This window comes from Pan paniscus, chromosome 5 (genome assembly GCF_029289425.2).
Source record: "Pan paniscus chromosome 5, NHGRI_mPanPan1-v2.0_pri, whole genome shotgun sequence".
Taxonomy (NCBI): Eukaryota; Metazoa; Chordata; class Mammalia; order Primates; family Hominidae; genus Pan; species Pan paniscus.
In genome coordinates, this window is record NC_073254.2 from 61,135,437 (window position 1) to 61,148,063 (window position 12,627).

Genomic DNA, 12,627 nt, shown 5'->3' on the forward strand with positions numbered 1-12,627 from the left:
ATGGGTGATTAAGAGAGCTGGTATTTTCAGCCCTTCTCCCTCGAAATCTACAGTCCAGATACATTAAAAACATATTTTACATATCCCAGCATTTCAGAGGCTGTTCTGTCTGCTCAGAATGTTCTCTCCTTTATTATACCCATATCTACTCCCACCCAATCCCACACACTTATACCTATGAGCCTCAAACTTCTCCTGCAAATTTCTATTTGTCCTTCAAGTGTCTTCTTGAACACTACTTCCACCAGGAGGCCTTTCCTAACCCCATGAATAGCTTTGAGCCCACTATTTTCTTTATGTTAGTATTCATGCTCCTTCTATAACACACATTCCTAATTAGAAATTGTGGTTTATTTTTTACTCATTTCTTTATATTTTTATTTTATCTTGTTTTATTGACCTTGAAGTAACTTTTTCTGTTTTAAAAAAATTTTGAATTTTATTTTAGATTCAAAGGGTACATGTGCAGGTTTGTTATACAAGTATATTGTGTTATGCTGAGGTTTGGGGCATGATTAATCCCATCACTCAGGTAATGAGCACAGTACTCAATAGTTAGTTTTTCAACCTTTGCCCCCTGCCGCCCACCCCCCTCCCTCTAGTAGTCCCCTGTGTCCATTGTTGTCATTTTATTGAAGTAACTTTTTCAAAGAATAAGTTTTAATTTTGTATTTCGTCATCCTATTACGTGTAAGATACATTTTGTGTAAGTTAATGAAAAACAATTTTTAGATTTCCTGAGCATACATCTTCTCTATGTTACCATACCAGTATAGTATGTATACTATGCTACTATACATATACTATGCTGGTATGTATAGTATGCTACTATACATCTTCTCTATGTATAGTAGCATACATCTACTATATGGGAGGGATGGGAAGCTGACTCAACAATAAATATTAATATATTTCATCTGTTCAACGAAATATTTAAACATGAAAGTCCCCAGAGGAGGCTCAGGTGAAAAAAACTCAATCATTTCCATACACCTCTGATAGGTAACTTAGTAAATTTTTCTGAAGGGATATGTGACTCTACAGATCAAAGGCCTTCAAAATATTTATATTATTTGATCTAAAATTCCATAGTCCAAGTATCAAGAAGCACTAAATAATCAAAGAATTTCACCAACAGGTTGTGATGATCATGCATACAAGAAGAAAAAATATATATAATTCTATTGATTACTGGTAGCTTTTAAAACAAACTTTCTTGTCTTAATGGCAAGAAATGCACAAAAGGTTACATGAAAAGGAACCAAAGAAGAAAAAAGGGAAACAGAGAGAAAGAAGCCACAGAGAATAGAAGTAAGCAAAAACATTGTGAAAGCACAAAAAAGAACCAGACACAAATTGAACCAGCTCTGCGTTCTAGGGAGGACACATGGCCCCAGTACACACAATTGCAACCTAGGAAGAAATGAAGGCAGACAGCCATGCTGGAAGCATGCTGACTGTACAATCTGGTAGTCTCTGAAGATGGAGGATTTGTGAAAGGGCAAGTCAAGCTCCCATTGACCATAACAGCCCTATAAAATTTGTCAGGAAATGCCACTGTAAAGGATTTACTAAGCCATGGAATTCTAGTTTCAGGGACTGAGTAACATGTAACCAGTCCAAGAGCTGTACCCTGTAGAACACTGTATACACAGCAGTGGAACAGAGTTAGTGACATCTTGGAAGCTGTAACATGATACAGATTCCAAATATTCTCTAAAGAAAACATCAATGAGGTAACCTTATCACTTTCACGTGTCTAATTCAAATCTAAATGTATTAGGCTGCCATTCATTTGCATTTCAATGGCCAGACTATCCTACCCATAACTCTTTCCTCTTCTACCCATACCTCAAGAATAAAATAATAGACCCTCATCATTCTTGATAGAGGAATGAGGATGTAATTTTTACCTAAAACTACTCCTGGATTCCAATGTTGGATTTCGAATGGACTATCTGAAAATATTCTTTACCTGTACGATAAACGATATTTTGCACTGCTAGTTCAAAATCTACTTTTTTGGATTTTAGAAACACATTAATTCCTTCTTCTTCAGTAACAAAGGTCATTCGGTTTCCCATAGCAAAGACTGTAAATACTGGTCCATACTGAAATAAAACAAACATAGATTATATTAGTAAGCATTCCTAAGCCATGTTTAAGACCATTCTCCTCAAGAATCCTAATGCTGAAGTTATAGTCAAAAGAAAAATTATTATATTTGGCAATTAGTTATAAATTTTGATTGTTTCAGCCAGATCTGAATTATATACATTTTAATTTGTTCTGTCCTAATATGTAATGTTCCCTTTGATCATTTTATTGCCTATTTGTAGCTTCCTTTCTTGTACTATGAAATAAGTAGAAAATAATAATTATAAATAATTAGAAATTATATCAACATTGTGACATTTAAACATTGTTTTCAAGATATTAGTAGACTTATAAGCAACCTATAGCTGAATATTGTTCAACAAAAAGGTTCAAAATTGCCAACTGGTGTATGGGAAATCCATGGTTATTCAACAATGTCTTGCAATCCTATACACTTTTCTAATCTGTTCACTTTCCTAGTTTTCAAAATGACTATTTCACCTGTACAACCTGCCCAACCTCTCCATTCTGACATAGTGTCCCTGCCTTGTAACTCACTAGAAAAATGGAGCAATCAAGTAGCGGTCTCAGTTTCTCGCTACTAAATCCTGCAAGGTATATACATTTGCACCCATTCTCCATGCGTTCCCTCCTCTTAACACGGATGGAGGTTCCTGCCCTTGTGAAATGTCAACACTTCTCCATTTGTGTTATGGATCCTACACTCTTGCCTTCTCTCTTCTACATTTATGACTCTCTCTCTCCTACATCATTAATTTTCCCCTCTTTATCAGATCACTCTTAGCAACCTTTGAACATACTGTAGCACAGGGTTTGATAGCAGGGGTCTATGACCTTGTTGGGAAAAAAAAGTCATCATTTTTATTGGCGTCTAAGTATAATTTAGCAGTTTCTTCAATTATGAATGTGGGCAACAAACCTCAGTCTTCTCCATGACTCTATCATCAAAAGAAATCACCATACTTTCATATTCCATTACAGCATTATACATATCTCAAGGCATAATTTATGCTCGTCACTACTTCAGTATTAGTCATTTGTATATCTCCCAAGAGATGGCACATGATTACTCCTGCAACACAGTGTTGGGTGCTACTAGGCAACTTGCAGGCCCCAAAATCATTAAGCCACCAGAAAATGAAGTCTCATTTTTGTACATTAGTGATCCAGACATCTACACTGCTTTCTAACATTCCTATCTGTATTTGTTTGTTAACCAGTACTTAGAAGATGACTAATTTTCATTGTTAAAGTTTTGTTCAAATGAGAATTCTTAACTTCCCATTAGTAGGTAGCTTTTTGTAACATCTATAAGCACCTGGCCACAAGTGTAGACTAACCACGTTCAAATACATTGAATCAGCAGTTGAGATAATTGTCGATGTGAGGCATTTAAAGTAACTGCAATATAACTGCGGAGTGAAAGATGGTCACGCACAGTGTTAGAAATTATGTAACAGGGTTTTGTTGTTGTGCTTGTTTTGCTTGCTTTCCTTTTGTTCTTTTTTTGTATGCAATGTCAGCAGCCTCGGTGTTACGAAGTAAAGGCAGGCACACACGGTATGTTGTAGAAGTGGTGCTTGTATATTTTTTAACTAAACCTTTTATTTAGAGATAATTGTAGATTATCTGCGGTTGTAAGAAATGTTACAGAAAGAGCCTACGTATCCATTACTGTTTTCCCAGTATTAACATCTTGCAAAACTATAGTACAGTATCACAACCAAGTTATTGACATTGATACAGTCAAGATACAGAATGTTTCCATCACCACAAAGATCTTAAATGATGCCCTTTTATAGCCAGTCCCCACTGTTTCTCTCACTCTTACCTTCTCATTAATCCTTGGCAACCACTAATCTGTTCTCCACTTCTATAACTTTGAATTTCACTATGTCATATAAACAGAAGCATTTAGTATACAATTTGGGGGGACTGGCTTTTCATTCAGTGTAATTCTCTGAATGTTCATCCAAATTGTGTGTATCAATCATTCATTCCTTTATATTTCTGAGTAGTATTCCACTGTATGAATGTACGACAGTTTATTTAAACATTATGAAGGCTGGGCTAGACATGCCTATAATCCTACTGCTTTGGGGGTCTGAGGCAGGAGTATCGCTTGAGCCCAGGAGTTTTTGAGGTTGCAGTGAGCTATGATTTGCACCACTGCACTCTGGGCGGGGCAACACAGCAAGACTGTCTCTAAAAATCAAAACAATAAAAATGAATAAGGTTGAAAGACAGTGAGATTCCTTTCAGTTTAGGGCTATCACAAATAGTGCTTCCATAAACATCCATATCTGGGTTTTTATGTAAACATTAAGTTTCTCTGTGATAAATTCCTAGAAGTGCAATTGCCAGGTCATATGGTTGGCTGCGTGTTTGGATGTTTAAGAAACTGAGAAAGTGTTTTCTGGAGTGGCTGTACCATTTTATATTTCCACCATATGTATAAGTAATCCAGTTTCTCTGTATCCTCAGCAATATTTGGTGTTGTTGCAATTTTTATCTTTGCCGTTCTGATAGATGTGTAGTAGTATCTCATGATTTTAATTTGCATATCTCTAATGACTATTGATGTTGAACATCTTTTCGTGTACTAATTTGACATCTGAATATTCTCTTCATTGATACATCTTGTTTATGTCATCTGCCCATTTTCTAACTGGATTTTGTATTATACTGTTGAGTGTTGAGAGTTCTTTATATATTCTAGATACTAGTCCTTTGTTGGATATGTGGTTTGCAAATATTTTATCCCAGTGTGTAGCTTTTCTTTAAATCTTTTTAATGAGCTCTTTTACAGAGCAAATGCTTTTAATTTTGATGAGGTTCAATTTATCAGTTTTTCCTTTTATGAACTGTCCTTTTGGTGTCAAGTCTAAGAGCTATTTTCTATCCCAAATTAGGAAGACATTCTTCTATATTTCTTTCTACAGGTTTTATATCTTTATGTTTTACATTTAAGTCTGTTATCTATTTTGAGTTAATTTTATATCAGATATAGGACTTAGGTAGAAATTCATGTTTCGTGTGTGTTGGGAGTGGTTCTTTGTTGTTGTTTTGTTTGTTTTGGCTTACGCTATCAAATTGCTCCATCACCATTTGTTTAAAAAGGCCATCTTTATTTCATTGAGTTGTTTTTGCACCTTTGCCAAAAATCACTTGGCATGTTTGTGTGGCTCTATCTCTAGATACTCTTTTTTTTTCCACTAATCTTCGTGTCTATCCTTCTGCCAGTACTAAATCATCTTGATTAATAATAGGCCTTGAAATTGAGTGGAATGATTCCTCTCATTCTATTCTGCTTTTTCAAAATTGTTTTATGTATTTTAGTTTCTTTGTCTTTCCATATAAATTTTAGAATAACCTTGTCTATATCTACAACAAATCTTGCTGGGAATAGCATTTGCATCAAACCTGGATATCAGTTTGGAGGAAACTGACATCTTTAACATGTTGACTTTTCCAATCAGGAACACAGTATGTCTCTCCCTTAAGACCTTTGATTTTTTTCATCAATGTTTTGTGGATTTTAGCATACAAGTTCTAAACATTTTGTTACATTTATACCTAAATATTTCTTGAGTTATTTTAAATGGTAATGTATTTTTAATTATGGTTTCCACATGTTCATTGTTAGTATGTAACCAAACAATTGATATTTTTATGTATACCTTGTATTTATTCCAGAGGTTTTTGTAGACTCCTTGGGATTTTCTACATAGACAATCATGTAATCTGCAAATTAAGACAGTTTTATTTCTTATTTTCGAATCCATATATATTTTCTTTTCTTTTCTTACTTTATTGCACAGGCTAAAATTTCCAGCACTATGCTGAATAAGAGTTGTGACAACAGAGATCTTTGCTTTGTTCCCAATCACATGGGGGAAGTATTTAGTCTTTCATCATTTAAGTGTCCTGTTAACTGCAGGATTTTTGTAGATGTCCTTTATTGAGTTAGGAAATTTCCCTCTATCATGAATCCTGATATCATCAATGGATATCAGGAATGGATATTGAATTTTGTCAAATGCTTTTTCTGTATCAATTATGTGCTTTTTCTTCTTTAGCTTGTTAATACAGCAGCCTATGTGGATTGACAGACTTCACTCGGTAATTCTTTTCATATACTGATAAATTTTATTTGCTGATATTTTGTTATTTCTGCATCTATTAATATATTCATAAGTAATATTTGTCTGTAGTTTTTTTCTGTACTATCTGTGGTTTGAGATCAAGGTAATACTAGCTTCATAAAATAGACTGGGAAATGTTCCTTTGTCTTCTACTTTCTGGAAGAAATGGAACTCATAGTTAATTCTTTTTTAAACATTTGGTATAGTTTTCCAATGATACAATCTGGGCATAGAGAATTCTTTTTGGGAGGTTATCAAAATACAAATTCAATTTCCTTAATAGTGTAGGGCTATTAAAATTATGTATTGTATATTGGATAGTTTTGTTAGAATACGTTTTTCTAAGAATTGATCCATTTTATATAACTTGTTATGTTTGTAGAGTTATTCATAGTATTTTCTTATCATCCCTTTTGATGTCTGCAGTGATATTCCCTGTTTCATTCAAACATCGGTCATTGGTGTTTTCTCTATCAGTCTTGCATGAAGTCTGGCAATGTTATTGGTCTTCTCAAAAAACCAGTTCTTTCTTTCATTGATTTTCCTTATTTTTTTTTTAATTTTCAACTTCATTGATTTCTGTTCCTTACTATTTCCTTCCTTCTGCTTTATTTGGGCTTATTTTACTCTGTTTATAGAAGGAGATGATTCTTGAAAGTTTATCAATTTCAGGTTTTTCTTTTCTAATATAAGCACATAGTGATAGAAATTATGACATGGTGTATTTTTATTTTCATTTGGTTCAATCTATCTTTTATTTTTCAAGAGACTGGGTTAAAATACAAAGACTCGGAAAAATTGAAAGGGATAGAAAAATATGTATCATCCAAACACTAACCAAAACAAAGTTGGTGCAGCTTTAATAATATAAGAGAAAGTAGATTTTAACTCAACATAGATGACTACAGGTAAGACTTCAAATATCGCTTAGAGTGGCTTAAAGGAGGTGCCCTTCCCAAGAGCTGTTTAAGTAGACAAACTGCAGAAGTTGTCTAATTTACCTATTTTAATGTAGGGAACTTTGTCTTTTTGGGGGCTGCTTGACATTTAGATCCTATGCCCACATTTTCAGAATTTCACATTCTACACCTGTTGGTGGGAGGTAGACACCATTTCCCTCATTAGAACCTGAAAAATAATGATGCTTTATTGAGCAAATATTTTTCCAACCAACTACTTAAACTATTTATTGAATATTTTTGCAAAATACCGAACTTCAGCCTAGTACACTTTGGGACACTGTGTTTTCAAGTAATGTTTCCAGTGATGATGAGCATTTTTTCATCTGTCTGTTGGTTGAATAAATGTCTTCTTTTGAGAAGTATCTGTTCATATACTTTGCCCACTTTTTGATGGGGTTGTTTTTTTCTTGTAAATTTGTTTGAGTTCTTTGTAGATTCTGGATATTAGCCCATTGTCAGATGAATAGATTGCAAAAATTTTTTCCCATTCTGTATCACTGGCCATCAAATAAATGCAAATCAAAACCACAATGAGATACCATCTCACACCAGTTAGAATGGCGATCATTATAAAGTCAGGAAACAACAGGTGCTGGAGAGCATGTGGAGAAATAGGAACACTTTTACACTGTTGGTGGGACTGTAAACTAGTTCAACCATTGTGGAAGACAGTGTGGTGATTCCTCAAGGATCTAGAACTAGAAATACCATTTGACCCAGCCATCCCATTACTGGGTATATACCCAAAGGATTACAAATCATGCTGCTATAAAGACACATGCACACGTATGTTTACTGTGGCACTGTTCACAATAGCAAAGACTTGGAACTAACCCAAATGTCCATCAATGATAGACTGGATTAAGAAAATGTGGTACATATACACCATGGAATACTATACAACCATAAAAAAGGATGAGTTCATGTCCTTTGTAGGGACATGGATGAAGCTGGAAACCATCATTCTCAGCAAACTATCACAAGGACAAAAAACCAAACACCACATGTTCTCACTCATAGGCGGGAATTGAACAATGAGAACACTTGGACACAGGAAGGGGAACATCACACACCGGGGCCTGTTGTTGGGTGGGGGGAGGGGGGAGGGGGGAGGGATAGCATTAGGAGATATACCTAATATAAATGATGAGTTACTGGGTTCAGCACACCAACATGGCACATGTATACATATGTAACAAACCTGCATGTTGTGCACATGTACCCTAGAACTTAAAGTATAATAATAAAAAAAAATTATAAACCTACTCTTATGCAAACAGTATTGGCACAACAAGAAAATGATTAAGATGCAGACAGGGTAGGTCAAAAAGACTAAAAGGATTAATGCTGATTGTTTGATGTATATTAAAACAGTTGGTAAAAGTTAAAAAAAAAAACAAATAATGTTTCCATTGTGTCAACAAATAGATACTTGTAGATAGCTGCAGATTGTCTATACTATTACATGTTTAAAATAACTCTCTCAGAGTGCCAGAAATGTTATCAATGTCTCATGCTTAAAAAATGGTAAATTCTAATAAACAAAAGATTGATATAACCAGGCAGTTTGAAGCATAAACAAAATCTTCTGTCTCAATTATAAAGTACAAAGTATCAGGTTTGCAATATGGGTTTTTCTGTTGTAATAGAATTTCGTAACTAAAGATTGGGTTCTAGCCATCTCAAGGCTCAACTCAGGTAGTCGTATTCACTACCCAGCTGACACGGTTGGTGGCAGAATTTAGTTTTTCACAGGCTACTGGATTGAAGACTTTTGATTTTTACTGGGGTTGGCCAGGGCCTCCCTCTATTTTTTGCCTTGTAGGCCTCTCTATAATGACAGCTTTCATCATCAAAGAGTGCAAACTAGGAAGGCAATTGAGTCTGCTATCAAGCTGAAAGCCTAATCACAGAAGTAACATCAGATCACTTGTGCCATATTGTGTTCATTAGAGGTGAGTCACTAGGTTTTGCTGACACTCAAAAGGAAGTGATTACACAAGGGAATCGTTGCAAGATCATTGCAGGTTATCTTAGAAATCTGACTACCATATGTCTATCGATGAGGAAACTTATTAAATAAATGTAGCCATATCCATGCATCTTCAAAGAATTAGGAGTTCTATATGGTACTAATATGTAAAGAGTAAATCCCTATTGACATAGGAACAGTGTGAGTAATATGACACATTTTGCTTATAAGGCGGAAAATAAAAATCTATAATTCTATTTGCTTGTATACAGTTAAAGAAACTATGAAACAATATATAAGAAATGAATTACAGTTGCCAAGGTTGGGAGTGAGCAGTGAGAACTGGGTGGAAGGGAAAAAGAGGTTGAAGGGACTTTCCCTGTAGTTTTTATATTTACAATTTTTTGAACCGTATAAATGCATGATCTATTCAAAGATTAAATAAAAATAATGGGAAGATGTTTTTGTGGTCACCAAAGTTGTCTCTTCTCAGTCTTCTAGAGGAGCATGAGAAGCTGAGAGTGTTAGCTAATGATAGAGTTTTAGAAGTTTTTTCTTGAAGGTTCAATACGCCATAAGTAGTGTCTTATGCAGGTGCCATTTAGATGGAATTTCGCAACAAGTCTACTGAGTACCTGTTGCAGCCACTGCGAAAACTCAGAATGGACCCCCACCCAAGATCTGGTTTGGATGTTAAGACAATTACTACATTTACACACACACACACACACACACACACACCTTGAGAGGGTATGAAGAGGTTTATTTCATACACAATGAGACTTCTCTGGGGAAAGAAGGGCAGTCCTCTCAAGCTGATCTGAAAATGACTTGAGAAAACAGTGAAAAGAGACAGGTCTTAGGGTTTCATTGTGGTTAGGGGGTAGGCTGGTGTGAGCCTTCCTGCATGAAGGTTAAGGTTTGTGTGATTTGAATCTCCCCTGGCACCAAAGGTGGGAGCACTCTGGCTTTTTTTTATCATACTGCCCAGATTAAGGGTACAAGAAAAGACAAGAGTGAACCTTAAAAGCTTTTAGTAGTAAAACATCAAATAATGCAGTCATATTCTTTTTTTTTTTTTTTTTAAGAGACAAGGTCTCGCTCTGTTGCCCAGGCTGGAGTGCAGTGGCTCAATCATAGCTTACCGGAATCTGGAACTCCTGAGCTCAAGCAATCCTCCCGCCTCAGCCTCTCCAGGAGCTGGGACTACAGGCATGTGCCACTGGACCAGATTAAATTTTTTATTTTTCTATTTAGTTTTTGTAGAGATGAGGTCTTGCGATATCTCCCGGGCTGGTCTTAAATTCCTGGCCTCAAGCAATCCTCCCACCCCTGCCTCCCAAAGTGTTGGGATTACAGGTGTGAGACACAGAGTCCAGCAATAACTTGTTTTGTTTAGTCAGGAAGGCAATAGAGACCTCACAAATATTTAGCCTTCTGACACAAGCTTGTAAAAAAACAGTTCCTTAAAAATTATCAAGATCATATGCATAAGGAAGGCTGTGGGAGACAAAGGAGTATTTCTTTAGGAGATATAATGTTTCATCTATCAGACTAGCAAAAATTGCAAAGAATTATGGTATTCAGTGTGGCCCAGGATTTGAGAAGTTAGGCAATTGCATACAGTCGATGGAAAATAAAAATTGCATATTCATACTTCTTTTTCCAAAAGTAACACATTCATATAAACAATTTAAGTGTGCATGTCCTTTGACTCAGCAATTCTACTCCTAGGAATTTATTCTGAGTAAACAATCAGATAATTGCAAAATGTACAACCACACAATCAATACGTGCACACAAACACGCAAGAATGTTCACTGAAGCACTGGCTGAAAGAAAAAAGGTTGGCAGCAACCTATAAACCCAACTATTGAGATTTAAGTAAACTATTGTATCCTCCTATGACAAAATATAGCCATAAAAGGAAGATTCAAAGTATTTCATGGTACAGGAAAGTTATTCACATTATATGTTAAAATCAAAAGCACATAAAAGAGTATTACACTATTATTCCATTGTTGTTCATTAAATAGTTGTAAATACAAAGGAAAAAGACCAAAATAATATAAATACACTAAATTTTTACAGTACAGCTGGTGTGATATTCTGGGTTATTTTTATTTTCATCTTAGTTATCTTTAATTTTCTATATGTTTTTTACTAAATTGGAATCTCAGAGATTTTGAAGGTAAATGATCAGTGGTAAAATAATGCTACTACGTATAAATTCATTCTACAAATTGGGCTAACCAGATGGAAAATGGGTCACCACAGAAAGTATTATAATTCATAAGAATAATTATAATATCATACAAATTTATTAGACAATCAAATACCATAAAATATTTGTTACTGGAAATTGAATAAAACTTAAAAGACATTAATAAAGGTCTGTTCCTTAAAGTGCTCAGACATTTAAAAGATACTTTCAAGACAAAAACATCTACTACAAGGAGGATTACTAGTCTCCTCAGGCCGTAGTGAAAATGGAGTACATCATCATCAAATAACAACGTCAGCTAAAAATACAGAGCCTGTTTATTGTGTACGGACCAACTATGCAAGCAATTTGTACAATACTTTGGTGTTAACTCCAATTTGGATACGAATTACTCATTTTCACAAACTTAAATTGGATTACACTTTATCTTTCCCAATTACTGAAAACATTTACTTAACACATACACATTTGGAACTTAACTTCGATGAAGTAAAAATACGAAAAGTTAATCTCTACTTCCAAAAATGTAGATGCACGCTGCAATTGTATTTCATTTCTTTCGCAAAATTTTGCACAGGATATTGTTGTTAATTGTTAGTAGAGGAATTCAGAAATGACTAGATCCTTTAGTTGAAGCAAGCAGGTATGTTCCCCGTGTTCTAGCACTGCACTTAAGAGCCAATGAAAGAAAGTTTAAAAAAGAAAGCATTGTCTCCTCTGGAGACCCCGTCTGCCACGACCACATACCTTGATTCTTGCTTTCTCTATAAATTCTAGAGGGGCTTTCCCAAACTCAAATCCAACTCCAATCCAAGGAATCCAGCCCTTGACGCACGGGGGTCTACGCAAATTCTTCCGCTGAAGGAGTAAGAACAGAGCAAGGCAACCCAGGATTATAATCACTGTTGGGGAAATTAGTTCCATGTTTTTGTCCAGCACCTTCCAGAAGCAGAAAAGTGTGAAACAGTCCTGCCGTCCCTTGCTTCTTTTCTGTGGGCTACGGAACCTGTCGGGACTCCCAACCTTTCTGCTGCAACTTTTGCAGCTCTCCTTCGTAACTGTAGCTTCCTTCCTCTGTCCCAATTTTTAGGTGATTTTTCCATTGTCGCTCCCTCCCACCTCCACTTCTCTTTGAATCTCAGCCAGCGCGGAAAAAATGCAAGGAGGGGCAGGGCCGGGCTAGGACTGACGGGCGAGAACCAGCCG

The 12,627-nt window shown here is 35.5% G+C and overlaps 1 protein-coding gene across 3 annotated transcripts in view; it reads right to left on the minus strand.

Annotated features, from left to right (window-relative positions):
* The window catches only part of CYP39A1 (cytochrome P450 family 39 subfamily A member 1), a 102,797-nt gene extending 90,186 nt beyond the window's left edge, over positions 1 to 12,611 (minus strand). For all 3 annotated transcript variants that reach the window (XM_008958685.4, XM_003833200.5, XM_063605302.1), the window contains exons 1-2: positions 12,169 to 12,611; positions 1,976 to 2,111 (exon numbers count right to left, since the gene is read on the minus strand). In XM_008958685.4, the coding sequence (XP_008956933.3) occupies positions 1,976 to 2,111; positions 12,169 to 12,345 (313 nt within the window). In that variant the 5' untranslated portion in view covers positions 12,346 to 12,611. The remainder of the gene's footprint in view (positions 1 to 1,975; positions 2,112 to 12,168) is intronic.
* Positions 12,612 to 12,627: the final 16 nt, after the last annotated feature.